This window comes from Penicillium hordei (assembly GCF_028827395.1).
Source record: "Penicillium hordei strain IBT 12815 chromosome Unknown utg000003l_segment0_segment0, whole genome shotgun sequence".
In the NCBI taxonomy this organism is placed as follows: Eukaryota; Fungi; Ascomycota; class Eurotiomycetes; order Eurotiales; family Aspergillaceae; genus Penicillium; species Penicillium hordei.
In genome coordinates, this window is record NW_026623144.1 from 1,454,545 (window position 1) to 1,481,732 (window position 27,188).

Below are 27,188 nucleotides of genomic sequence, written 5' to 3' on the forward strand. Positions count from 1 at the left end.
CCTTCCCACCCGTAACTTTAGACCCCCCTTTGACCGCCCACTGCCCTATGACAGCACTATTCTGTACCTGCCTTGTCTAGATAAAGGATGTGATCCAGGTAATGCATGGGTAGACGTAACTCCATACTTTTTCCGTTTCCTTTTTTCCTGTCAGATTTACCACCAAATCTGTCTCTAGTACTTTGTTTCAGAGCTTCTGAATCGCTCCCGTTTCCTCAATATCTTTTCTTCCGTATTTCGCTGCCCAGCTAGCAAGAAAAATGGCGGAGGCATTTCCAAGTCCGCGTAAGCGACGCTGCCTTTTCCGGGAGTCGGTGGATAACGAAGGGGATATGGGAATCGAACAATGCCTCTATCGTACCGACCCATTTCGAAGTATTAGCTTCCTAAACCCCGATCCGACAGCCCTTAACTTCACCACCATAGCCGCTGAGGAAGATCCTACACAGCATTTACACCGAGATATCTCTAACACCCTCGACGAGTATGGTCTACCAGCGGAGTCACTTTTCAGATATTAAATACGACCATCCCAAGTGCCAGCTTTCCCCCGATTCGCGTTATTGTTACGGGTGATCATTCGCATCTAGTGCCCCTAGGGTCTATCAAAGACGGCCTTATTACTCTTCCAGACAACTATACCCTTTTCCAGATCTAGGTAGAGGTAGTCAACGGGGACCACTTTTATATCCCTAATTTGTTCCCGATCCACTTAACAGCCGAGGTTGCTATTGCGTTTCACCGTCTTAAGGATAAGATCGTCAAGCTTCTCGACGAGACTCTTAGAACCAAATGGCAACTGGTTTGTCCATTCAATGTTAGCAGGGATTCCCATTCCGCGCGGCCAGCCCTTGTTGTCGGTGTGCTACCCTCAACAAATGCAAACTGGTATCAGTTCTAAGCCCACCTGACGCATCGATTTACAGTGGTGTTGCATGAGTATTTGCACCCCAGTACCTCCACCATTGACCGCTCTTTCGTACCGCCTGCCTATTCCTACTAGTATAAACCACGCGCGCGCAGCGCGTAGTATACTAGTATTATAAAAATTACTACCCCCTTTCCCCCTATTTTTTTACCTTTCTAATTCTTTCCCTATACTATATACTACTATGGCCCGTGGCCCAGAGCTTCCACCGTACGTTCGTGAGCGTATATGTGAGCTAAAACGCTCAGCAAAATGGGGTGCTAAACGTATTCAAAAGCATGCATACCCTCATATTCCTCTCTCAACCATTCATTATACCTTACGCCAGGAAGCAAAGCGCGTCCACGGTATTTCAATACCTCGCCCTGGCCCCCCTCGGAAGCTTACTGAAGAGGACCGAGATCGTGTGTATGATACTATTTAGTCCTGTCCGGATATTACGCGTGAGGACCTACTTGCTGAGGTCGATTATAAGGTTAAAAGGCACTCGATCTGGCGTTTAACCCATGAAATAGGCCTTCGAAAATGGCGGAAGATGGATCGACCCTATCTTACGCCTATTCACGCTACGAAACGTCTTAATTGGGCCCTTACATATCGTCACTTTATACCAGAGGATTGGAGAAGGGTCTTTTGGTCGGACGAGACTATAGTTGAACGTAGACAAGGTACTCGGAAGGAATAGACTTTTATTCCTCCTAAGGATCAGCTTCAGAATCGGAATCACGGGGTTCAAATGACACTCTCGAAAGGGAAGCAGTCAAAATAGATGTTTTAGGCCTATTTCTTAGGTACTCCACGAAAAACTAGCCTTATTCCTCTATACGGAGATCTAAATATAGAGCGGAAGGGTATTACAAAAGAGGTTATTTATAATCTCTATCGTGGTATTCTTCCGACCTTACTTGCAAATGAAGATGCTATCTTCCAACATGACAACGCACCTACACATACTGCGTATATAGTTCAAGAACTACTACGCGAGATGGGTGTAAATGTTATGGATTGGCCTCCTTATTCACCTGATTTAAACCCAATTGAGAACCTCTGGGCGCTATTAAAGGCAGATATCTTAAGGCTAAGGCCTTGGTTACGAGAAATGCCTAACAACCAGGAGACCTGGGCTGAGCTAGTAGATGCAGCGCAGTATGCATGGGAGAATCTCACAGTACACCACTTTATAAATTTAGCAGAGACTATGCCGCACCGGGTGGAAGAGGTTATTAAATACGAAGGTTGGCATACTAGTTACTAGCTAGTTAGAAAATGAGAAGTTTTAACCGGCAGAAAAATAGTGGGCCTAAAGTACTGGGGTGCAAATACTTATGCAACATGACTGTACGTCGCACATCCCTCCTGTTTTTACACGCATCGAGTTCCTCCCTAGGAAACGGGACATTCAGTGATCTGAAGTGAAAACAAGTGAGGACAATGAAAACAGTAATAATAGCAAATTAATTGAGAATCATAGTCATCTGACTGTATACTCAAAGACCGGTGCCCAGGTGGGGTTACAAAACCGGGGCCAACGGGGTCAAATCCCCACATAAAAAGGATGGTCCACTATTTACCCCGGACATCCTTTTATTTACTTCAAATATTCGAGAATAGTCGGAATCTAGACTGTTTCCCCCTGTAACCCTAACTTATATGAGCTCTATTTATTCACCGAATCCCATAGAATATTATTCGGTGGCAAATTGCAAAATGCAAACTGCATGACACATGACACAGTCAGGTCAATCCGAGCTCTCCATTGGCCTACGGCAAATGCGAGTTGTCCCCGAATTGCAGAAAGTGACTGGTCCTTTAGAAAATAACAAGTAAAAGTACAAGATACGTATAGTGATTTCAGTTTTAAGATCAGGCTCTAAACATTGAGAGGTTTGAATAAGAAGAACCCTATATAGCATATAGAGTACTTTAATAAATCATCAAAAGTGCTCCATGCAAAATATGATACCGCGAAACTGGTACCCGCCGATCTGACATCACGGTCTGCGTCTTTCTATATTTTCAAGCTATGATTTAAGTCAACGAATAGAAAAAAAACACCTTTAAGACCAAAATAGGACAAATTAAGCTCCCTCCAGTCAATAGCCCCACGTCCGCTGTCCATTGGCTTGTTTTTCACCGCAATTGTTGCATTCCCCAGCCCTTGAGCTCTGAAAAAAAAATTAAAAAAAGTGAGGTCCGATGACCTGCTTTCTTTGAGACTTTCAACTTCCCCTGGATAGACCCTTCCCTCTCCCCAGTACCAATTCTCTCCAATTCCATTATCCGCACATAAATCATATATCGCATCTCTCCCAACCTTCTACTCCCACAGCTTCAGTGCGTTTGAAGCTGTGACCTTCAAAATGTTCAAGCCTACAGTCGCACGCAATGCCATCAAGGCCCTGAACACCGCCCGCCCTGCCTTTGCAGCCGCTCGCCCAGTTACGGGTTTCATTCGTCCCCTCTCAAACACTGCCTCCCTCGGAAAGAAGAAGAGCGATGACCCCGCAAAGGATCCCATCCTCTCTGCTACGACCAAGGCTCCCGGGGGTGCTTCTGGTGAGAAGGAGGGTCAATTCGCTCGTACCGATGAAAGCGTACACATCGAATACCCTCCCGACAGCGAGATGCCCGCCCAGCCTGTGGCCCAAGGACGCGGCGGTATGCATTTCAAGCGTACTCTGGCCCAATTCTCCCTTGAGAAGAAAGTCAGTGTGGTGACTGGTGGTGCCCGTGGCTTGGGTCTGGTCATGGGCCAAGGCCTTGTCGCTTCCGGCTCAGATTTGGCTATCATCGATCTTAACAGTATGTTTCTACAACCAGTACTAATGACCAGAACAGACGATTCATTCTAACATCTACCACAGGGGACGAAGCCGAGTCCGCAGCTGCTTCGTTGATCGAACAGTTCCGCAAGGAGAATCCCGGTATGGAAGAGTAAGTATCCATTGTCATGCCGTTTTAGCCCGCTGCACTGGTTAATCTCAAACAGCATGCCAAATGTAACCGCCCATTACGCGGACGTTGCCAATCCCGACTCCGTGAGCAAAGCCATGGCCGAAGTCCTGGATAAGCACGGCCAGATCGATAACCTGGTTACCTCGGCAGGCTTTACCGAGAACTTCGATGCTATCAACTACCCCTTCGACCGTATGCAGAAGTTGTGGGGCGTCAATGTCGATGGCACATACCTCTTCGCCATTAATGTTGCCAAGCACCTGATGGAGCGCAAGGCGCCCGGTAGCATCGTCATGATCGGTTCCATGTCTGGCTCTATCGTTAATGTTCCCCAGCCCCAGGCTCCATACAATGCTGCGAAGGCTGCTGTGCGTCACCTTGCCGCTTCGCTCGCTGTGGAGTGGGCTGGTCATGATATCCGTGTTAACTGCATTAGCCCTGGCTATATGCTTACTGCTCTGTGAGTACCCCCTACATAGACAACGAGATACATTCGAGTAAAGAAATCTCTGGAAAGGAATTGTTGCTAATGCTGTTTTCACTATTCAGAACCCGCAAGATCCTCGACGAGAACCCCCAGCTTCGCGACCAATGGACCTCCCTCATCCCCGCTGGTAAGATGGGTACACCTGAGGACCTGATGGGTGCCGTTACCTTCCTGCTCAGTGATGCCTCTAAGTACATCACTGGGGCGGATCTCCGCGTTGACGGTGGCTACACTGTGACCTAAGCATGCTACCTGTGAGCTATTTAATGTCACTTTGTGATTTTCCTGTTGTATGATACTAGCTTTTCTTACGTTATGCCATGAGCTGCGGCATGATTTGGTCACGCATCTTGGGTTTTGCATTTTTGGAGCCTCAAATTCCCGAGAAATACTCTGCCAATCCGTCTCTCTTTTCTCAGAGTGACTTGGTTCAAAAGTCGATTGAATTTCTTCTTTTCTTTTGCTTTCGATGATAATATAGCTTGAATCATGTAGTGTGGGGGAGCTTATAATAACCTTGGAACCATGGAATCCATAGCTCTCCATAAGAAGAGCTATGTTATGATGGCTGGTCTAGACCCCTAGGTCCTACCCAGAAAAAGGAAATCTGAAACATCCACTCCCTGTCTAGCTAATTAGCTATCCCAGCACCTCCTTGCGAAATACCAAAATTCAACGTATTAATAGGCTTAATCTGACTCACCCGCATTCCGGGATGCAGATGACCTGGAACTGGGAATCCCGGCGGAACAGGTTCCGATTTCCCCGCCACTGTTGTGCTTAGTCGGAAAATGTTGGGATCGCTGGTTATTTGCTAGTATGGACATCAAAGAAAACTCCTTGGCTGTAACATCCCTAATGTCATCTTAAGCCAAATAGATCGGTTGATTGGAATGCCTATGTAATTAATGATAGTTGATATTTCAAAAGTGCCTAAGTACTCAGATCATTATGGCCGGGCTCGGGACCTTTGTAGTTTCCAAGGTTGTATTTGTACGGATCCATGGATGCGATCTTTAAGCCGCAAACCCTAATTATTTGGGTCCAGAGCGTTGCGGAGATTGCGCTTGCCGGTATTGCCCGACTGGAGACATTAAGGAGTCGTTAAGTCACTCAGTTAAGATTCACCAAATTATCTTTATATCCTGCAGCTCTGTACCTCAACGACCATAACCAGAAAACAAGTCGCCTACTGTGTACTTTTGAATGAGGCTGTTGATGCCTTATACTTTGGGTGTCAGTATGGGGGCCAAAGACTCCCGCATTTATTTCCCTTCAACATGGGTTAACTTATCTTCCCAGAAGCTTCCCCCACCTCTCCATGACGACCTTTTCTTCTCCTTAGGTATAAATCTCACCAAAAAAATCGCTTTCGTTGCTTCTAGATCACATCCCCCCCCCCCCCCAGCTGAGCTTACAGCGTAGTCATTCCGCGCCTGCGCAAGTCGGATAGCCTGACTGGGCCATCAACCAGATCTACATCAGTCGATCATGAATAAGCTTCCGCCGGAAATTCTTCCTCTGATTTTTGCGGAAGTTTGTTTCCCCAGTTACACTACTCCCGGTTCTGCTAACAATCATTATAGATTTGGGATTTGTATCCTGAAAGTCTGCGAGGCTTGAATACAGTCAATAGAGTGTTCTACGATACGGCTGCACGCTTTCTGTATAAAACCCTCACTATTCGATTTTGCAGCAATCAGGAATATGAGCAAGCTGTTACGAATGTGTTGACTCGCCCAACCAATACCAACTGGTACAAGCACACCCGGCGGCTTGACATTATCTGTGGGCAATCAGGGTTGCAGCTGAGCTCCAAGTACGAAATGGCGATGGGCAAAATTCCCTTTCCAGAAGATGATCCCCATTTCGGCCCGGTGACGGAAAGTCTGACGGAGTGTGATGGCTTCGCTTCTCCGAAGTGGGAACTACTAGTTTCACTGCTTGGAAACATACAGCATCTAGTGGAGCTCAACTATGCGATCGCGAATGTGTTTCCACAAGTCTTACTGACAGCTCTGCATCAACACCACCCAGCTTGCAAGCTCAACATCCACGCATTCTGCCTCACAAATCTCATGTCGCCGCTGTGGGATGCCTGCGAGATGGATCTTATACAGTCCCCGTGTCTCCATGGAATTCGTTTTAGCCCCTGGACCGAGAGCAAGGACATCGGACCGGAGACTTATACCGAAACAATCTACAGGATTATGTCTATCGCTCCTAATCTCAAGCATTTCTATGTTGACATTGATCAGTCGCACTATCCTCTTTCCAAAGCGATTCCCGAAGGCAAGGGGCTTGATTCATCGGTCATGACTTTCAAGCTGGGCAAACTAAAGTCACTATCATTACGATTCGGGCAGGAAAAAAAGAAGATACTTGACGAAGCGAGTCAACATACGGACTTTTCCGAATTAGAGTCACTCGATCTGGATTCCATTATTAGTGATGATATCCCAAGAGCAATTGCCTCGACATATTCTTTTCGTAACCTGCAGAACCTATCTGTTACCATTGGTAACTCATTGAGCGAAGGAGTAGCGGAGCTGATGTTTGAATCTGTCAATCCATTGACTTATCTGAAGCTCAGAAGTTGTCTGGACACCAGCACCATTGAGAAGATCCTCATGCGTCACGGTCCAACATTGCAAGGTCTGGTGCTTCTTCCCGGACCGCATAATCGCTTATCAACTGGGACACCAAAAGGAGGTTGCTCTATGCAGGTGTTGCGATACGCTAAACTCTGTCCTCGTCTAAGGAACCTGCTCATTGAAACCCAACGCTCAGCCGGAAGTGAAGATGAAATACGGCTTTATGAAGCGTACGGTCAATTTCCTTCCCTGGAATTCCTCGCCCTGGATATGGAGTGTGCTATTCCCTACAAGCAATTAAATGATCGGGAAAGAATCAGGATGCCTGCGGTCGCTGAAACAGCATTCAGCCTAACACTGGATCCGGCCCTATGCCTCGCAATATGGGATAGAATTTCATCAACCCAGAAATCCGGTCGGCTACGAAAGTTAGAGCTTTATCCCCAAACACGCCGCAGCCTACCATCTATACGCACCGATCCCCAGCTGCTCATCATTGCGTCCAGTCTGAAACGATCATACCTTGTGCGACGAAGGATTTTTGACAAACAAGAGCTCCCTATTATTATCGAAATCGACGCGGCAAGTCATTTGCCGTTGAACTTCCCGAACAAGCCTCTCAGGCGTCCTCTGTGGTTCGAAGCATTGCCTCAGGTTGACTTTGCATTTGGGACCGTTGCAGAGCGTATATACCCATTCTATTCAAATTGGCGGTCCGAATGGTTGATGCGCCCACTGCAAAGGCTTGCTGTTGATCTTTTGACCAAGCGGTGCAAGAGGACCCGCGAAGCTGGGGATAGTGAGGGTGAGACGAAGCGATCTCGCACAATTGCACAGTGACGAACCTTGTATATCGAGCCATGTTAGAAAGCCACTTGGAAGAGCCTTCCAAAACACAGTGTACATTGTTATCCCACCAAGTAAGTAACGTATTTCACATGCGAGCTGGACACCCCAAAACACCACAGTAAATACGATATATCCTCCATTTATATCTCAACAACCAACAGCTCATTTTGTCTCCTTCTTTGTAGATAGTCATTGATAAGCCTTATTAGCACTTAATTTTAAAGGAAGTAAGTAGGAGGCAATATTATTATCATTTCAAAAATTACTAAAAATTACGGTACTAAAAACTAGAAATATATATATCGCAACCAAGGAGGTATAAACTTTCTTTAAACTCCCCTAGGATGCTAGGTATTACCTAGAAATTAGGAAGCTATAAGGTCAAGCCTCTGTAGACCACCGTTGTTGAGATATTAAGTTGTAATTTATCGCATTTACTATGGTGTTTTGGGGTGTCCAGCTCGCTTGTGTGTCCAGCTCGCATGTGAAATACGTTATGCTCATCTCATCAATCTGGAACATGTTTCTCTCATAGCTCGGTGCTAATTTCCCGTCTTGGCTACATTGCTCTGGTGTCGATCTCTTTTTATCTCCGACTCGTACCACTTCCATACTCCGTGCCGAACTTACTTACCCCCTCAAGGCTGACAAAAGTCTCTCTACAACTAGTACAAATAAAACACAACCCCCTTTTTGTCAGTGAAGTCCCATTCCTCTTACAATAACCGCCAACCCAACATGCGCTTCAATCCCACACTGAGCCTGGCCATGCTAGCCAGCGCCACATCCGCTCAACTAACAACCCAACTATTCAACTTCACTAGCTCAATCAGCATCGAAAACAGCGAGCTCCGCCCAAACGGTCATCTCCTCCTCACAACCTTCTACAAGGCCCATCTCTACACCCTCAACCCACAATCCCGCAATCCAAAAGCCGAGCTAGTGGCCACTCTTCCCGGCGCCACAGCTCTAAACGGCATTGCATCCGTCGGTCAGGACAAGTATGCCGTCGTAGGCGGGGTACGCGGCTCATACCACTACGATAACGAAACCATCTACACCGTCGACTTCAGCAGGAATGCCACAACCCCCACCATCCAGACCGTCGCCCACATCCCCGACGCCGATATGCTAAATGGCATGGCTTCAATGCCGTTGCAGCCGCATATTCTCCTAATCGCAGACTCACGGTTGGGATCTATCTTCCGTGTCGATGTAACCACTGGTATCTCGAAGGTCGTGTTGAAGAACGATGCCCTGGCCGCGCCTGCAAATTCGTCTATGCCTATTGGTATCAATGGTCTGCAGGTTGTTGGAGATAATGTATACTTCACAAATAGTGCGCTTAATATCTTTGCCCGGGTGTCTGTTAGCGAGGATGGAGAGACCTTCGGTCGTATTCAGGTTATTGCATGTCTGGAGCGCAAGGCTGGTGATACTGTTTCCGATTGGGATGATTTTGCTATTGATGCTAGTGGTAATGCTTATGTTGCGCAGCCGGCCAATTCCATTGTTAAGATCGCGCCGGATGGAACGCAGAGTGTTGTTGGTGGTGGGGGTGATAGCTTGGCTTTTATTGGACCTACTTCTGTGCAGATTGTACCAGGTGGGAAATTGGCTTATGTTACTACTCGTGGAGGTGATGAAGGCGGTGTTTCTTACGGTGGACAGGTTGTTGCTCTTCGGCTTCGCGAGTAGATATTGTACATATATGCATGTATATAAGGTATATTTAGCTACTGGAACATGCCGCAAATGGCTTATTTGCAGATTATTACCAAATGAATGTAAATCTAGGTTAGAATAATGGTCTTCCGCTTTTGGTAGTCTCTCTGCTATGCAAGACGCTGCCCTTGTCTCGACATCCTATATCTATATCTACTTTCTCGTGTATACTTGTCGAGACACATGAAGTAGCATGTAACAGAGTTCAAAGAGTGTTTCTTGGCATATCTAATTTTCCGAGAAGCCGGCCTAGCATCAGCTCGACATCTGCACGAGTCGAGTCGGAAATTGAAGATTTCTGCGATCACTTTTGTACTTGGATCTTCTAGATCGTTTGCAGTGGATTTTCAGTGGAGCAACCTGAGGAAACTACACCAGACCCAATCACAAGCTTCCCCGGGTTTTCTCCGCATACCGCATACTTGAAAGACGCTTCCCTATTGGATATACCGAATCAAGGGGCATGTGGCTGTGAATGTCACCTCGGCAAAGCTCCTTGATTTGCTCTGAAGGGCTTTTCTTCAGGTGGTATTGGGGGTTGTGCTGTATTACATTTAGCAAGTCGGCCGCCGATAGGGCTGTCTCTGCTACATCCCTGCTTGCAAAAGGACGCGCAATTTGGAATGTAACGATGAGAAGGGTCTTTTTTTTTACCTATCCTCTTATGCTTTAGTCTTGATCGCAGTGTTTTCGTCTTATTTCTAGTGGTTGAGTAGTAGCCCCTTCTTGTTCCAATACAGTAACTATAGACTTCACTTGGGCGCATCTATAGGAACGGTGAAGCCCAATCCCGGCCCGTCCCGATAATGCCGAGACGAAGTTCCAGAAAGTAGGAGACTTAAGAAGATTAAAGAGATAGATCTAGGTAGATCAAAGTAGAGGGGAAATTTAAGGAAGATCTATTCGGTCCGGTTTTGAATCTAAGGGGGTGTTCTCCCCACCTTGACCGCTACAGGCAAGGGCGAACCCCGGGGTACTACATTCCTCAAATTCTTTGTCTCTAAACTTCTCGACTTTTTTTTCTTTTCGATTCCTTTGTGGAGTGCGGAGTGCATAAAGCTTTTACAGTCATGATCTTCATACCTAAAAGCCAGTTGAGCACGTTCAAATGCTCTAACTGATGTGATACATCAACTACAAGTTCAACGTTGAATATCTTGGAGCTTCAAAAGTCTCGACTCGCCACTTCAAAGTAGCAAGGTACCCGGAAGATTAATACGATCTCATTTTTCTCTTTGAAGCTCACCTGTCGAGCTCCTTTTTTTCTTCTTTTTTTCTTATTCTTTTCTTATTCATTTCTATTTCTCTTCCCAGCGTTCTGCTTGTGCTGGATACAAAGGATGAAATCGAGCCTTGACTTTACATCAGCACGACTGGTCTACGCACCATTCAACAGTGTCACTTAATTCGGCCCCTCCTCGGCCTTGCCATTCTCACGTCACTCATCTCGTACTTCTCTCCGCCAAGTCAACATCCCAGTTTCATCTCAAGACTACCAAAACGGATATCCAAGATGCAGCCAAAGCTCCCCCAAGGTCTTGTGGCTATATCAAGTGTGTCTCCCAGCGAGATTTTGGAGCAGGATACATTAAGTAATGGTACTTACAAGAACCTTTGGCAAGGTAACGTAACACTCCTTACTCCTGGTCTCGTTGTGGACGGGCTGACTGACAACAAACAGCCTACTCAACCTCCTACCTAGCCAGCAAAGATGAAACCGAGTGTCGCCTAGAACATCTCTTCTGGAGGATATGGGGTACTAAACGACTCTCGAGCCACATAAATTCCCATACCCTAGATCGTCTTATCATGCGTATCAAGGCACCAGCAGTATTAGTCGGGCAAAGGGTGACGGTCACACCGTTGCCTGAGACCGGCGACAAAGAAAAGGTAAACACAAGTTTGTTCCGCATCGCACTATGTCAACTTCATATTGACGATTCATGCAAGCCCATCAATAAGAATCAGTCAGGCTGCGCTGCCGGAACCTGTTCTCCTCACCCAATATTGAAAAGGCCACAGCCTTCACAGATTGAAACACATAAAGCAACTCGATTACTTCTTGATACTCCTCTCGGCACAAAAATAACACTCGACCCTTCCAACTCTCCAACCGCAAGTATGGCTGATGAGCCCACCACTAATCCAGGCAACGTGGGCCATCAGCGTCACAAGAAGACGATGGATGCCGAGTCTACTCTGATGCCGGAGAAGGTTGGCAACCAAGGTCCCAAGAAGACATCCATGGCTGGTGACTCTACCGTTATTCCAGAGAACGTAGGCCAGCAAGGTCCCAAGAAAACCTACCTTACTGCAACACGTACTGGACGAGGCCCACGCCGCCGCCCGGTGTTCAACCGCCGCAAGTCCTCTCAGACATCCATCCCGAAAACGGCACCTCCAATCCGCCGGCGATCTGAGCCCACCACCAAGGCCGATGGGGCCAACACTGTCTACGAAGACAGCTATGTAGAGCTGGGTCTATTGCAGCATCTCAGCTTCCGCGACGAGGAAGACCAGCTCGCGCGTGATCTGGGACGTGAGATTACGCCGGACCCTAAGCCCGCCAAACCATCTGGCCCACTATTCGACGACGAGTTTCTCGATGAGCCTTCCGCTATCGAGGCTGTGAAAGCAACACAAAAGACATCTCCTGTTCCTTTTCCGCGAGCTTCTTCCCTTAGGCGTCCCATGTTGAGCCCTGAGGACTTCTGCAAGATCACGCCGTCATTCAATGTTAAGCAGAACCACCTCGACATGCCTGGTGGACCGCAGCTTGCCTCTCCTGATGATATTGAGGGGGACTGGACGGATATCGATGCTCTAGATTCGACACTTCCTATCCTGCAACCTTTCAAGAACTTGGTCTCACACCATGAGACTGTTGATCCAAATATCCCGGCTGTACAGGCTACTATTGCCCCCGTTGTCAAGGAGGCTTCCTTGCTAACATCTGCGATGAAGGGAGTGAAGTTATGATCCCTTATTAATGAGAGATAGAATCTTGAACTGGAGGACCATAATTACTCTGGGTGCGGCACATTAGATTCGGCCCTGATTTTGCCGGCTTTCAACATACTGTTCATTACCATGCCTTAGAGCATGCTGACCTGAGGATTCCAGAAATGCTGGATGCTTGAAGAAGATAGCATCATAGCAGACGCGGGTTACTATGGAAGACAAGGAGGTTACATTCGCTCATTGGATCGAAATTAATGGCCTGAGAATCGAATACAAGAAACATTAATACGCATGATATCTAAGTGCCTGCTTAGAGCTTGTTCTGTATATCATACTTCAATATTTGCACAGTGACCTCTACGGATGAGACTACATTAAACAGAAGCCACCGAGCTGTGTCTCAAAAATAAAATGCCTTGTATTGGAAAAACGGCATTCATGAGAAAGAGGCAAAAGAACTATACACCATGACTCCCGAGCCTAAGTGCCAGATACAAAAGGAAGAAAACGAATGCAAATGCTGTTAACCTCCCCATTTTCCCATACGATACCATCAAGGCATCTATCCATAACAAATTCCACTCAACAAGCCCACTATCGAAGCGAGCTTTCCACCCCCCAAAATCTAAATCTGTTCACCCTTCTCAGCATCAATCACACCCCCAGAAACAGCCGGCCTGCGACTCTTTAACCAGCGCACCAAAACCCAAGAAGCAGTCATAACCCAGAAGACCAAGTTAATAATATCAATCCAAACAGCATGGCGCATCCGATTAATCTTCGACGCATCACCAAGCGCAGAGGTCGTAGTATCAGTCTTCGAACTCGAACTCGAGCTCTCCGAAGGATGAACACCAATATACATCTTCCCGAAGATGCCAAACAGCGTCAACCACAGCACGGAAACAACAAACTCCCATGCAAACTGCGGCAGCAGCAGTGCAGGACCAAGTCCCGCGCCGAGCTTAGCTTTACGCATGATAAACGGCAGGATGAGATGAACTGCTGCGGTGCCGGTTGCGAAAAAGCCCGTGACGAGCGCGTACACCCATTTCGAGTGCCAGGTGTGTTTCTCTGAGTGGTCGTGGTGGACGTCTCTGCCGTACAGGCCGATGACGGTTAGGCCGAAGATGAATTGGAGGAAGCGCAGACCAGTGAAGAACATGAAGGTTAGTTTGGCGCTTTTGCTTTGTTCTTGGGGCGGCGACTCGAAGTGCATTGTTGTGCCGGGCGTCGCGCCGGCTGGGTAGCCGCTCATTGGGTGTTGCTCTGATTGGTAGTTTGGGGGGTAGACGCCGGCGTTTTGGTATTTTTGGAGGTCTTTCTTGGCCTTGTGCTTTTTGGCTTGGTTGTAGCCGAGTTTGAGGAGGGGAACGGCGAGGAAAGACATTTGTGATGTGGTGATGTGGTAGTTGGGAGTTGGAAGGTGCGGATGGAAGCAAAGTTATGTAGGTGATTCCTTCAAGGAGATGGCGCACAGCGCAGAGATTATATCAAGAAGTAGAGAAAGCTGGATTCGAGGAGAATAAGACGACTGTTCCAAGATTCGGCAGACCAGATGCCAAATAAGAGGAACGAAGCAATTATCGAGATTGTATAGCTGGATATGAGGGTAAAGAGAAACTTGTCTGTCGTATTCAAAGTGTATAATAGAAATAGAAGAGAACAAAAGAGAGAAAGAAGAATGATAATAGAATGAAGGACGAGTCTGGGTTCATCGATGGCACAGCCCATATCGTTCTTTATATACCAGCCCTATTCTTGTTCCCCGGGACATATTCGTCAGAACCTCAAGACAACAAAGCCCAATGTTAGTATTTTCTAACATCTGCAGCCCAAGATGAAACGCATCTCCTTTGAGCGCGCGGTTCTGCGGTTTCTCCACTGTGTACCGTCGTCTTTCATCCAAAGACAATGAGTCGGGGACGAGAAGATGAAACGTGTAGATCAAAATAGAATGCCGAACACCCCCTGGCATCAAACGCTAACACAAAGCTAGCAAGCTACGGCTTGCAGAACTTGCAGAACTCATGATCCTGGTATGGTGGGGTAGCTTCAGTTCGCGCGCGCCAACTCGGGTTTGAGATGGTTTCAAAGTGTTGCTCGAGGTCCAATCAAATTACTCGGTTCTATTTTTGGGATCAGAACCTTGGAAGTATATGCACGAAGTATAGAGTAACTGGTCTAAGAAAAGAATACATGCTACAAGAATGGACATTGGATCATTTCACATCTGATTCAGTACATATCATGAACATTACAATTACAAATAACCAGGAACTTCAACGAAGTCCGATGAGTTGCTCGCCGTACCAGCATGCTTGAGAGGGGATTTCCTTGCATGCAACAATCCGAGAACACCCCTCAAAATACCCGAACACCATGTCAACCCCCGAAACCAAATTAAAAAAAACCCCAATGCAATGATGAAACGCCAAAGAACAGCTATAAGGATGCGGTAGGTCAACTATGCCGGTCGACTTGCTCCGGAATCCGCAGCACCCTTAATGCCTTGAACAGACGCAGAGATCTTCGGATGATTTCCAGTGGGTAGTGGAGGCTTGAGGTCGGAGGGGGACGCAGGGGCGGAAGGTGGGATCGGCGAATTTTCATCATCATCATATTCATGTCCTTGGTACTCATCATCGGGAAGACCTGACCCACCGCCAGAGGAGTGGTCCACCGAAGCGCGGTCGAATCCCTGCTGGTAAGGGTGCTGGGAGCCATTCTTGGATGCGTTCTTAGTCGCCTTCTTGGTCTTGCGACCCTTCATCTTGGCCTTCTCCAAAAGTCGCTTCTTCTCCGCCAATCGCTTGCGCTCTTTACGGTCTTTCATCTCATACTGTCGGATCAGGGCTTCGGGTGGATGCCCAAAGATGCTCTCATATTCACAGAATTCACAAATCCAGATGTCCTCGAGACTCGGGGGATGGTGAAAGTTCGTGTATTGTTGCTGGACCTTGCGTTGACGTGCAGATAGTGCATATGTGCTGCCTGGAGACCGTTTCTTCTTGGGTCCCACGGGAGTTGGCTCCCCGCCTTGAGCGGGTGCTTGTGTACCGGGTGGGGTCTGATTACTGTTCACGGGGCTAGTTTGTGTTCCTTGTGTAGAGAAACCCCTCTGTTTTTGACTTGCCGAACCGAGTGGTGAAGTGGGCGATCGATAAGGGATTGAATAATTTCGCTGCATCGCCATGCCCTTGGACGAGTCAGACTCACATGTAAATGTGAATTGTGTCTTTGTGGGAGTGGTATTTTCTTTCTCTTTTTCTTTTTCTTTCTCCAACAGGCTGACATTGCTGGGGCCTCGAGGTGGAGAAGAGTGTGTTGCAGCATTGGCGATCGCGGTTGAGATAATTCCCTGGTCAGAAGTAGATTCACCTGATGCACAAGTTAGAACGGTGTGTTGGGGGAAGGAAGGAGGAAAATGCATACCAGAAGGGCCAGGGGATGACATCAACCGACTGGGCGTCTTGGCATTCAACCATCCATGCTGAGCATTGGGCGATAACGGATTCCTGCTGCTACTACGAACAGTAGGACGTCCCAATCGACCTCTTCCTGAACCAGAAATCCCACTCCCTAAAGGAGACGCAGGGTTCCCACTCCCATAATATGTGCCAGTGGCATCAGTAGGTGTGGGAACCCGTACGGGGGTTGAGCTTGCCAACCCCATACTGGCGAACTCCGGAGACAAAGCTGAATGGTGTCCTCCCAAGTTTCCAGGCGTAGGTATCTTTCTCTTTTTCTTGTTGTTCGTATTCTCAAACGCGTCGTAACCGTCCCCAGTTGAAGATTTTGAGTGTGGTGTGTCATGAGGGAAGCTGTGTGGATTGCCAGACACGGGAGGTGAGAGCGATGATCTCCGGATAACACCACTCCTCCGAACAACCATCGGACCGCCTTCATCACCGCTCTCCAACTCTATTGACGTCTCAAATTCATGGCTGTCGACCTCTGGTGACAATTCAGTCTCCACGGTCTGCTGCACATAAACTTTGGACTCATTCACCGCTTCTTCAGAATCTGCAGAGACGCCATAGAATATCTGGGACGCCGGCGGCGTAGGAGGATAGAATAGGGTGTCGGCAGCATCGGAAGAAAGGCGTGAACGGAGGGTCCGTCTAGGTAGAGGACGGATCAGACGATCGGGATAGATAGTAGAGGGTGTGTCAGGAGACGAATTGAACACCCCGTCTACATGCATCGTCAGTATTCAGTCAACTAGGTGATCGTTCTCCTAAATTGGGGAATTCCCGATCATCCGAACCAGATGTCCCTGAGCAGACATACTCAATGTAGCTGTCATCATGCAAGATATCCACGCTCGCCATCAACCACCGACGATGCTGTAAGGATGATATTCCAGCCCTTTGGCTCTGTCCTTTTATCCCCCGCCACCGTATATGCTTTTGAAGGTGCCAATAATCCAAAAGTCGGGGGGGGAGTGTTGAATTGAGAGGTAATGTCTTCAATGTCTGTGGTCCACGATCATAAGCTTTGTGCCTTTCAATAACAACCTCCCGAGAAGTGTACAGGCGGTGAGGTCAACATATAACTGGGATTCAATCCAATCCCCGCGTTCCTCTGCTGTCCACAATTCCCGGAGACACGAATATCAACCTACCCACAAAATAGTGCTGTTACTCAGCACCTTATAGATTCAAGATCGACAGTATGGGATCCAAGGTCGGAAGTGAAGCAAACTTGAATCCAGATTCAGTGTTAGAGTCAAGGCAAAGTAACTAGAATAACTACTAAGAGGGGTTGAGGGATATGAAGAGAAAGAGACAAGTCACGGGAATTTAGAAAGCACGCTAATCTACTTTGAGTAATCCTCTACCCAATGACTTCGGCGAGAAGTGGCATTACCTAGGCACACCATTCTGAAGAAACAATCTGCAGATCAGACATCTGCAAGCACATGTTTGTTGTATCTTCCAGATACCATGATCTATTATAACCATCGCACTGACGGGTTCTCTATTTTGGGGGGAACAAAAAGTCCCGCTCTCCGATCATCTCCCACTCCCGGTACCTGCATTCACAGGAAACTCACTCCCTAAGAGATGATGTGAGGGACTGCTTGAATACTGGTCATGGATTTACTGATTGCACCACGAACCATAGCCCTAACTCGCGCAACGCGCGGCGAACCTCGACCGCGTGTGATAGGACCTACTGAACCCCTCCGCAAAGCCTTACCCGAAGCCTCGTTTTGCCTCTCCAACCACCAACGCACTCCGGAGCATGTCTCGGACGAATAACTACATCATCTAGATGTTAGGAAGAATCATTGCCATAAATCCCAACTAGCAACTTGACCACAGTTGGCTTGCCGAAACGGAGTCGGTTCGGAATGTGAGGCAGGTACGAAGGATGGTACAGACATACAGAACTTGAATCAGTAGGAATCATAAGATCAGTTGTTGCTATTCGTTCTACAGCATATGAAGATTCAAAGTCGATTTTTGCGGGTTAAGCCTTCCAAGGCCATTAGACCTTTTTTGGCCTCTTTCTACTCCTACTCCGTACAGTGAGTGGTCTCTACGTTATTTTACTGGGACGAATCGCATCGGTTTTTTAAGGAGGACTCCGGTAGCCCTCTACAGTACTACGTGTTGTGCCTTGTTCCCTGGCCAATTCTCTTTCGCTTGCAAGCTCCTTCATTGTTTTATCCTGGTGTGGTAGTAAAAAAAAAACAACCCCCAATTAGTGGGCCGCAAACCCATTGTACACAGTAAATATTTGGCCGAGAAATAGCAAAAAAAAAGTGTATAAAAACAGCATTAAGTTCCTCCGTAAGCAATAGGGAAAAAAAATAAGTGAAACACGAACGGCATGAGTGGTAAAAGATTCGCGCGTTGAGAGGCGTCGAGAGCGGGGAAACCGGCGATTGGATCTTTTGGAGTCCCGTTCCGGTGCTTTTCTCCTTCTCTTCTTCCTCCCCGCCATTACAAGGAATCATTTCTCGGACTATGTAGTCATCGGGCTCTTTATCGAGCCTTGTGACGCCTTTATACATATCTGTGATTTCCAATTGTCCTGCTCCTTTCCACTTGACACTACACCCTTCCCAAGAGCTGTCAATCGCGCGCGAGAGCTCCCTCGCAAACGGCTTTTCTCGAGTTACTGCTGGAACCACACCAGCCAACGGCTCGAAAATCTGTTGATTTTTCCGAATCTGGTCTCCAGAGCTCTCTTTTATACTCTCCTACAATACTCGGCCCTCCCCCACCATGACTCCTCGTCGTTCCTCTCGGGCTCGCACCTCCCAGCCCTCTCCTGCCCTCCGACAACACACCAACTCTTCCTCCAGCTCCTCAAATTCTCTTACTCGAGAGAGAAGCACTCGATCAAATCATAAAAATCCTTCTCCTCACGAATCGACCGGCAACCGCTCTCAGTCCATCGATGATGCAGAGGGTGGCTCGAAAGACCTTCCACATACGCGGCAGCGCCAGCGCGCTCACGACGACGACGATGATCCACCCCGTGAAGAAGACGAGGATGACCTAGATGATGAGGAAGAGGAAGTAACTCGGTGTCTCTGCGGTCAGCAAGAATATCCGGGCTTGCCTGCTTCGCGTCGCGAGGCTCTCGGTCGCGGCACCATCAAGCTGGAGTCAGGACAAGTCCCCACTGATCCATCTGATCCTCTGTCAGATGAGATTGGGAGTATGTTCATCCAGTGTGACTTGTGTAAAGTCTGGCAACACGGCGGTTGTGTTGGAATCATGGACGAGGCAACGAGTCCTGACGAATATTTCTGCGAGGAGTGCCGGAAGGATTTGCACAAGATCAAAGACGAACCTCACGGGTGAGTGAAACCCCTTTCTTTAACTTTACTCGGCCCTACATATTCCTGAATTTGCCATCAATATATGCTGCGGTGGTTGTGCTTTGGGCTTTGCTCTTGCTGGTTGGAGGGGCTGTTTTCCCGACGCAGCTTCGAGCACAATAATTCCTCCAAGCAGTTATGAGAGACAGATCACTACTCTATATTGCTATATAGACCATTTTGGAGAAGCATACTGACAATCCTGCAGACAACACTCCTCTACCTACCTTCCTGTTGCACCAGAGCCAGTTCCGCCGCCGCCACCACCACCACCCCCTCCTCCTGGTCGAGCCCAAACCCCAGCTCCAGCTCCAGCTCCAGCCCTGACCCCGACCCCGGCGGTGCCTGAGGTACCCGAGGTACCAGTAGGCCCAGTCGGTCCGATCGTGCCCGCGGTAGCCCCATCCCCCGGTCCCTCCTCTCGTGCCTCATCGAGAGAGATATCACGGCGTTCCAGGGATCCCAAGTCCCGGAACAGCGAGAGTGCCGCCGCGCACGCCAAGCGGCGATCAACAATGAACAGCCGGGATGCTGCTTACGACGAAGAAGAATTGATCCGACGCGCAATTGAGGAGAGCAAGGCCGAGACCAAAAGTAATGCGGATGAGACAGACACACATCTGGGCAAGCGAAGTCGAAGTGACAGTGTGACGTGCGTTTCCCAGGCTGAACGGCATTGGTTCGGATAATGTGGCTGACCAAGTACCCAGGAACAGAGAACGAGCGAAACGTCCACGAACTACTTCACCGTCACCTAGCGCCGTCTCGAGGCATAGCAATATAGCATCCCACCCGCCTTCTGATGATGAGACGAAACCCAAACCCGCAGTTAATGGGGCTCGCAGACAGAGAGCTACATCTCGAGCCCAGCTGGAGAAGGAGCCTGCGAACGACGCCGATGAGGGCGAGGCAGAGGCCCCCGAAGCGGCGAATCGTCGGAAAGAACGATCAAACCGGCGCAAAGGAGATGGTAAGTGATACAGCCCCAGTGCCCAATTGCTCCTCCTCACACCACTATAACAGAATCCGAGCACGAAATTGGTTCCCCAACCAAAACAGCACCGCCAGAACCTGAACCGTCCCAAGCAAGCCCTAACACCCCTACTCCACAAGAGCCCACACCTGTTCGTCCGTCAACCCGCAAGTCCGGTCGACCTCCCGCTCGTCGCGGTCGTGTTGGACGAAACCAATATACAAAAGACCGGGACACCAATGGGAATGGAGATTCAGGGTATATGGCGAACTCACCGCGCCGCGGCCAGTCCCACGAGATCGGTGGAGACTCCCCTCGCGTTGGCTACAGCGGTGTCAATGGAGCACACCTCAATGGTGGGGAGTCAGGGCGGCCAAGCAAGCCGCGCCACATGCACCCACAGCGAACGACGATGAACGAGATGAAGCGCCGAGTAGCAGCCATCCTGGAGTTCATCTCGCGCATGCAAGTGGAGATGGCCGTTGCTGGCGAGAACTCCACCCCTACAGGCAACGGCGACCGGTCCCAGGGCCTACTCTTGAAGAGCATGGTCGATCAGATCGACAGTGCCATGCCATCCACACGCAGCGATGGCGACGAGTCCGGCCCCACAACCACAGACGGCGGCTACGGCGAGTCGTCTACGACCCATGAAAAGGATTTCAAGGAGCTCAGCAGCGTCGAGATGATGGACGTGCTCACTCGCCATCTTCTCAAGTGGCAGCAGGAATATGGCAAGTTTGGAGAACGGTAGTCTCCGCCACTACCACACAGCTGGTTTCCCTCTTCTTCTCGCTCCGTCTCATCTTTTGAGCTTATCCGCTGCTTCGCATCACGATACCCATCTTAATTTGCTTTTCTCGCCCTATCGATGTACACTAGACCTTGCTCCCTGTTTCTTTTCTTTTCTTTTCTCTTCTCTTCTGTCTTCTCTATGTCACTCCATACTGGTCCGGCGTCATGATCATCCTAGAAAACAAGGATGCTATGTACCTAGTGGCGGCTCCTCGTCTTGCTTGGTTCCAAGGGTTCATTGCCTGTGTTATTTTTCTATATGTTTATTTGTGGTCTATGCTTTGCTATGACTTTCTATGTCTTGCTATTCGGTATGGTCATTCTTCTAAGAAGTCCTCTTCCTGGCTGGCCTTTACTTGTGTCTTTCGTTATTTTGGTGCCTAGGTTTCATTTTTGGTGTTTGGGGGAAAACTCAGGACTTATATATCGCTGTTTGGCTTTTTGTAAGAAATTCTTTCTTTTTCTAGTGGGAATAGTATCACTACTCTTTTGTCCGTTACAGATATTCAATATATTAGAGACAATGGGTGTTCCCCGTCAAGTATAGAGTATATTTTACATACATAGCTTGTCTATGGGAGAAGACACTGCCAGTGTTCCTAGCTGAAGAGAACAAGCGAACCAACGTATTAAAAAAGCCCAACGGTACTTCCGAGGTCTCCGTGGGCATCTTGCTTGACCCTATTGATAGGATGTATCAAATATCTTTTGAATACATTCCCCTGTCTCGGTACATTGCAATCTGTATCGAGCAAAATACCGAACCACCGACTATATTTAGAGTCAAAAAGCAGGCTTGTATCTTCTCACTGCCTTGCATATTACACTATAGGCTCGGAATTGGGTACCAGGTATGCATTGTAAGAGTTTATATCGGTTTTTGTAATTGACAAACTGGTATCGGCACTGATGGTCCGACAAGATGATACACAGTGCACATGTGGATATCGTGGTCGGTCAGATGATATACTAAGCCTAGATTAGCAAAAGACTTTTTCAATGTATTTGAGCCAATCTTTTTACAGCAGCCTAGTCTTAGCTGGAACTCAAGCGGGGGTTCTCATCTTCCATGGAGACATCTAGATGGGGCCTCTCTAGTTGAGCTCCAACAACCAGTCAACTTGCAGTCACCTGCAAACCGGGTTGATAATATAGTGCACCCAATTCGAACATACCTCGTGTCTTCTAGTAACCAGGTCCTTTCAAGACGAGCCGCCAGAAACCCCCGAGGATTGCACGAGGAGAAGCTACATTGCTGTCAACTGTGTAGTCGACAACTGTCTCAATGAGCTTTTTGGCTGTGATTTCGGATTTTGTAACCGCAGCTGCTACAGGTAAGAGTGCCTTTTCTCGTTAGTATGTAACTATGTCCAATTATGAGGCTCACTCCACTGACAGGTGCAATGGTCCAATCGCGGCGAAAATGATAGCGGAGTGGTTGTTTATTGACGCCTAGAACGGGTTCTGCGTTAGCATATGCGTCTTATTGATGGATAAAATACCAAGACTCACGTATCGTTGGACATGATGTCCAGACGAATAATATATAGGGCACATAGTCATGTTGGATGGATGGATTGAACGTTGCGTGAATGTCGTCGACGGTGGATTTTATGTCTACTCGTGCTAAGGTACCCGGGGTTTAACAAAGCTCATAGGAGGGAGATATCCGGATCCTAATGTGGCAAAGAAAGTTGCCTCGAGTACCGCTGGGAACTAATTAGATGTAGTATCTAATCAGATGTACAGTTAGACATCTGCATACAGCCTAAAGTCATGAATTAGGCAAAGTATATAATTCCAGAGCTATGCCGTTCAGACAGACAAGATTTCCTCCAAGTCAACGCGGCCTATTCTCATAGGGAGGCAAGATATAATAGGTATCGCGGAGATTCCGGTGAACTGGGCATATCCGGCGATTCGGGGGCCGCAACTCCTCAAAGAATATAGTTTGGGTTATATAAGTAGATTGTGCTAGCTTTGTTCATTCAGTACCAAAAAGAAGTATGTATATCATTGTTGTATCGTAGAGATTACATGTAAAGCCTACATCGCCAGACTTGTCAAGCTATGCATTGAGCGCAGCAAACCGTAAACTATTGTCTCTTGGTGCCGTCCATCAGATTCCATAACTTGCAAAGCAATCCACCAATACGTCGGGAGCTTCTCGCACAATGATTGAATGTATACGCATTTATTATAGTGCAACGTCGGCGCCTCGTTACACTAGATGTCTGTGTACTAACCACACCCAAAGCCCTCGATATTCAGCTATTTCAGGCGCAACTTCTCAAAAGATGTAGTTTTTGCCACTCAAAATAGTTATATATTCACATCAGTTGACCCAACAATATTCCAAGTCAGCCGCTTATGCGACCTTGTCATGTCTTTTTAGGCGTATACGAAGGCGGTAAAAAGGCATACTTTGTGCACGAGACTTTTTATGTATAACATTTGATGAAACATTTGATGAATTGATGATGATGATGACTTTCAAAGCATCATATAAATAGGGGAGCCACTCTGGTACCCATCTTATCAAAGCTCGTAAGCACCAATAGAAATAATCCGATCTCAAGATAATCCCACTATGTATGTAAATGTACAGCTCAACTGAACTCGAAAAGAGGTCTGCTGATCCTATACTCCATGTTCCGTGGGGATCTGGGAGAACCACAATAATACAATATGAAGAACGGTGGAGCCGATGTAGCCCTGAAGGGATTAGACAAACAAGCATGTTGTACGAGACTGCTAGGCTTGGCTGTTGAGAAACGTACGTGCTCTGTAGATATTCTTATATGTATTACCTTTTGGGCATCCAGACTGATTGAATTCTTCCTACTCCGTAGGCATCAAGGTACTCCGTAATAAGCACTGGATTTCAATGGAAGTCCGCTTATATTGTGGACAATTGGTTCCCGCCCCATACGGTTGTACCATGGTACCCGGGGACGGAGTACTCCGTGGAAAGGGGCTACACGATATATAATCAACATCACCACTCCATTGGACAAAATCTGATAATGTGACTCGAGTCGAAACAGGGTAACCACCTTTAAATGTCTCATGGAAACAGATGTACGAAAGTTACTCCGTACCGTTAGGTGAAACACATTTCCCAACCTCCCTGGCGGTAAGACGGTCTAGACATGAGCTGCATGCGCTGGCTGGCGCCTCACAGAGGTTGGGCCGGGGCTGGGGACCCAAAAGAGGGTCAATGATCTCGATGAATCACTTTCCAGTGGAGAAGTGCATTGGTCAGTAATGGTATTGGTATCACTGCCGCGTATTCTGTAACGTGTTCAGATGTGAAAAGTGTCAGATATGGGCCAATGGCTGCCTAGCAAACGCCGAATGGCAGAATTAAAACAAAAGGACACCCTTAAGCCGAGGGAATCACCGTGAACATGTCTCCGCAACCCCAATGCAATTGTGCCGATGTGATGGAGCCAAATAAGATCGGCGCCAAGGTGATCCAGATGTCCGATTCGACCCGGAGGTTGCTATGGTGATGGTGTCGGTGGCGCGGTGACAATACGTGCAGGCTGGCCAGCCCCCCATGTGAAAGGGCCCGCGGTGTATTGCAGAGTTCGGGGTATCCATCCATGGAGTTGCATTCCTGGAGGGTTTAGAGTGATTGACTAGAACAAAAAACAAGCGAATTCAATCAAACACATTGTACAATTCTAATAGGTCAATTCAATTACCGTAGAGAGAGAGTAAGGAGAAGAGTGAACCTCGGTGATCAGCGGAGAACCCAAACCGGCAAGGCGGCGTAAACAAAGGGCCTGGCATAAATAATCGTGATGCTCGCCAACTGCGCTGGTCTCTTTCTTCTTCTTCTTCCATTCCTACGATCTAACATTCTTCTCATCTAAGCTTATCTTTTTCCCCCTCCATTCCAATCATCTATCTACAGGATAAAAAGATCTTCTCTTTTTCTCCTCCCCCCCCCCCCCACTTCGAGAAAGACTTCCCTTTCAAGTCTTTTCTTGTTTAGTCTTTCGAGTTGTTTAACGACAGTTCGGAAGGCATTCGAGAAAAGACGCTCAAAAGTCCGTCAATCTGGACTTTGACGCCCGTGTCCCAATCCCCTTCAGTGTCTTCCCGTCGTCGTACCGGAGTGACGCTGTCTCTGAAACTACTCAGACTAGAGTAGAGGGAGAAGTCAATTTCGATCGTACTTCGCGCGTCGAACGGGAAGATACTCGAGGTTCTGCTCCCCTTCCCGCTCCTGTTCACGGAAAGGAAGAAGTCGAGTTTCGCATTCAAGAAGAGCGTCCGCGCATTCGAGAAGAACACCCTCAGTACCAGCAGCAATCGCAGCAGTACTCGGAATCGCACTCTCAGCAGTACCAGCAGTTCCAGCCCTCTCACCAGCCCTCGCACAACTACGCCCCTGAAGTTGAGCTTACTCGTGAACGGTATGTAATGGTTTTTCCTCGGTATTGGTTTTTTATCGTCTTTTTTTTGTTTTTTTACCCCCCAACCTCCAGCGTCTCCACTTGTGAAAGTGGAGACCTGCAGCTGAACTAGCAGTTATTTGTTGTGAGATCTCCTATCTTGGTTTAGATCGATTACGGATTTGGTCGGAGACTAAAATTACGTGTCATCAAAACCTGATCCACTTCAATTAGCGGTGACTGGCTTGTTTTGTTTATATGTTTATGGTACCCGTGCATGTGGGCTGACCCTTTTCCAGCTACCCCAGTTACCAACAACCACAACCTTCTGTCGACTACGAAGACCGTACTCAAGTCTACGATAAAGTCGTCGAAAGTCAAATCGACCTCACTGAAAGAGACTACCGTCAGCGTACCTCTCCCTCTTACGACCTCGACGTCTCTTACGACCGTCGTTATCGTCAACCCGTAGACTCCGCCTACGGTTACCAAGCCCAGTCCGTCGACGTCTCGTACGACCGGATTTCCCAGCCCCAGACCGACTCTTACAAAGAAGACGACGTCTACCTTCGTGAAGTTCAGCCCCGTGCTCGTTACTCCACCCCGACCCAAGTAAACGTTTCTCAGTCCACTACCCGTGACACCGCCCCCACTCGCAAAATGGGTTACTACGACGACGAAGGCCAGTACCACTCCTTCCGCCGTGGCGTTGAGCGCGCCGCCGACCGTGTCATGCACCCCTTCTCTCACTCCGAGCATGAGGAGTCTCACGCCGGCGAGGTCGCTCTTCCCCGTGAGAACGTTCGCGTCGTCGAGCCCCGCAACCGCGGCTCCGCTGGCGAGACCGTCCCCATCCCCTGCCACTTCATCCGTGTCGGCGACATCCTGATCCTTCAGGGCCGTCCTTGCCAGGTGATCCGCATCTCGGTCTCCCCCCAGACCGGCCAGCACCGTTACCTCGGTGTCGACCTCTTCACCCGCAAGCTGCAGGAGGAGTCCAGCTTCGTCGCCAACCCCTCTCCCTCCGTGGTTGTCCAGACCATGCTCGGTCCCGTCTTCAAGACCTACCGCATCCTGGACCTCCGTGATGATAACCGTCTCGTCGCCATGACCGAGAGCGGTGATGTCAAGCAGGGTCTCAATGTCATCACCCAGGGCCACCTCTTCAAGCGCATCAGCGATGCCTTCGCTGACGGCCGTGGTTCCGTTCGTGCCCTCGTCATCAACGACGGTGGCCGTGAGCTCGTCGTCGACTACAAGGTCATCCACGGCTCCCGTCTGTAAATTGTTTTTTTTTTTTTTTTCTGGGTTTCTCCTAGAGGGGGGTCTAGATACGCTTGTCCCTCATCCATGGTGTGATGAAATAGTTATTTGTTTTCTTTTCCTTTTTGCTTGTGTGATTTAATTTCCTTTTGTATTACGATCTCATGTATGCAACTTTTTGTGTGCCGGTGAAAACTTGAATGGATTTATCTGTACTCAATTAGCCTTGGCTTCCTTGTAACTAGCTCATAATGCAGAAATTAGGTCCATATCCTAACTTAAATCCGCTTCTTTACTTTTCTGGCTCATATTGAAGTTAGGCAGAAACCCATCCTGCATGTATTATTGGCTTGGCGAGGATCAAGTTTTTCACGTCTTTTGCCTTTGGATGTTCTAGATATATGTCCACGA

At 48.2% G+C, this 27,188-nt stretch overlaps 11 protein-coding genes across 11 annotated transcripts; 8 read left to right on the forward strand and 3 right to left on the reverse strand.

Moving 5' to 3' along the window:
• Positions 1–260: 260 nt before the first annotated feature.
• N7537_005798 (uncharacterized protein) lies at positions 261–521 on the forward strand (the record flags this gene model as incomplete). The annotated part of the gene is made up of 1 exon (XM_056896855.1): positions 261–521. One exon carries the CDS (start codon positions 261–263, stop codon positions 519–521), a length of 261 nt encoding a protein of 86 aa, XP_056752640.1.
• A 591-nt stretch (positions 522–1,112) lies between these two features.
• Positions 1,113–1,352, forward strand: N7537_005799 (uncharacterized protein; the record flags this gene model as incomplete). Its single annotated transcript, XM_056896856.1, has 1 exon — positions 1,113–1,352. The coding sequence occupies one exon, from the start codon at positions 1,113–1,115 to the stop codon at positions 1,350–1,352; it is 240 nt and encodes a 79-aa protein (XP_056752641.1).
• Positions 1,353–3,288: 1,936 nt separating this feature from the next.
• N7537_005800 (uncharacterized protein) lies at positions 3,289–4,613 on the forward strand (the record flags this gene model as incomplete). The annotated part of the gene is made up of 4 exons (XM_056896857.1): positions 3,289–3,730; positions 3,793–3,862; positions 3,918–4,343; positions 4,433–4,613. The coding sequence occupies 4 exons, from the start codon at positions 3,289–3,291 to the stop codon at positions 4,611–4,613; spliced, it is 1,119 nt and encodes a 372-aa protein (XP_056752642.1).
• Positions 4,614–5,861: 1,248 nt separating this feature from the next.
• Positions 5,862–7,804, forward strand: N7537_005801 (uncharacterized protein; the record flags this gene model as incomplete). Its single annotated transcript, XM_056896858.1, has 2 exons — positions 5,862–5,906; positions 5,957–7,804. 2 exons carry the CDS (start codon positions 5,862–5,864, stop codon positions 7,802–7,804), a joined length of 1,893 nt encoding a protein of 630 aa, XP_056752643.1.
• Positions 7,805–8,551: 747 nt separating this feature from the next.
• N7537_005802 (uncharacterized protein) lies at positions 8,552–9,511 on the forward strand (the record flags this gene model as incomplete). Its single annotated transcript, XM_056896859.1, has 1 exon — positions 8,552–9,511. One exon carries the CDS (start codon positions 8,552–8,554, stop codon positions 9,509–9,511), a length of 960 nt encoding a protein of 319 aa, XP_056752644.1.
• Positions 9,512–11,051: 1,540 nt separating this feature from the next.
• Positions 11,052–12,517, forward strand: N7537_005803 (uncharacterized protein; the record flags this gene model as incomplete). Its single annotated transcript, XM_056896860.1, has 2 exons — positions 11,052–11,160; positions 11,220–12,517. 2 exons carry the CDS (start codon positions 11,052–11,054, stop codon positions 12,515–12,517), a joined length of 1,407 nt encoding a protein of 468 aa, XP_056752645.1.
• Positions 12,518–13,124: 607 nt separating this feature from the next.
• Positions 13,125–13,889, reverse strand: N7537_005804 (MARVEL domain-containing protein; the record flags this gene model as incomplete). The annotated part of the gene is made up of 1 exon (XM_056896861.1): positions 13,125–13,889. The coding sequence occupies one exon, from the start codon at positions 13,887–13,889 to the stop codon at positions 13,125–13,127; it is 765 nt and encodes a 254-aa protein (XP_056752646.1).
• A 1,077-nt stretch (positions 13,890–14,966) lies between these two features.
• On the reverse strand, positions 14,967–16,808 carry N7537_005805 (uncharacterized protein; the record flags this gene model as incomplete). Its single annotated transcript, XM_056896862.1, has 3 exons — positions 14,967–15,880; positions 15,935–16,696; positions 16,793–16,808. 3 exons carry the CDS (start codon positions 16,806–16,808, stop codon positions 14,967–14,969), a joined length of 1,692 nt encoding a protein of 563 aa, XP_056752647.1.
• A 1,930-nt stretch (positions 16,809–18,738) lies between these two features.
• On the forward strand, positions 18,739–21,067 carry N7537_005806 (uncharacterized protein; the record flags this gene model as incomplete). The annotated part of the gene is made up of 4 exons (XM_056896863.1): positions 18,739–19,319; positions 19,549–19,992; positions 20,051–20,310; positions 20,364–21,067. 4 exons carry the CDS (start codon positions 18,739–18,741, stop codon positions 21,065–21,067), a joined length of 1,989 nt encoding a protein of 662 aa, XP_056752648.1.
• A 1,226-nt stretch (positions 21,068–22,293) lies between these two features.
• On the reverse strand, positions 22,294–22,671 carry N7537_005807 (uncharacterized protein; the record flags this gene model as incomplete). Its single annotated transcript, XM_056896864.1, has 2 exons — positions 22,294–22,452; positions 22,621–22,671. The coding sequence occupies 2 exons, from the start codon at positions 22,669–22,671 to the stop codon at positions 22,294–22,296; spliced, it is 210 nt and encodes a 69-aa protein (XP_056752649.1).
• Positions 22,672–24,917: 2,246 nt separating this feature from the next.
• On the forward strand, positions 24,918–26,798 carry hexA (putative Woronin body protein HexA; the record flags this gene model as incomplete). Its single annotated transcript, XM_056896865.1, has 3 exons — positions 24,918–24,936; positions 25,157–25,535; positions 25,823–26,798. 3 exons carry the CDS (start codon positions 24,918–24,920, stop codon positions 26,796–26,798), a joined length of 1,374 nt encoding a protein of 457 aa, XP_056752650.1.
• Between the last annotated feature and the right edge of the window lie 390 nt (positions 26,799–27,188).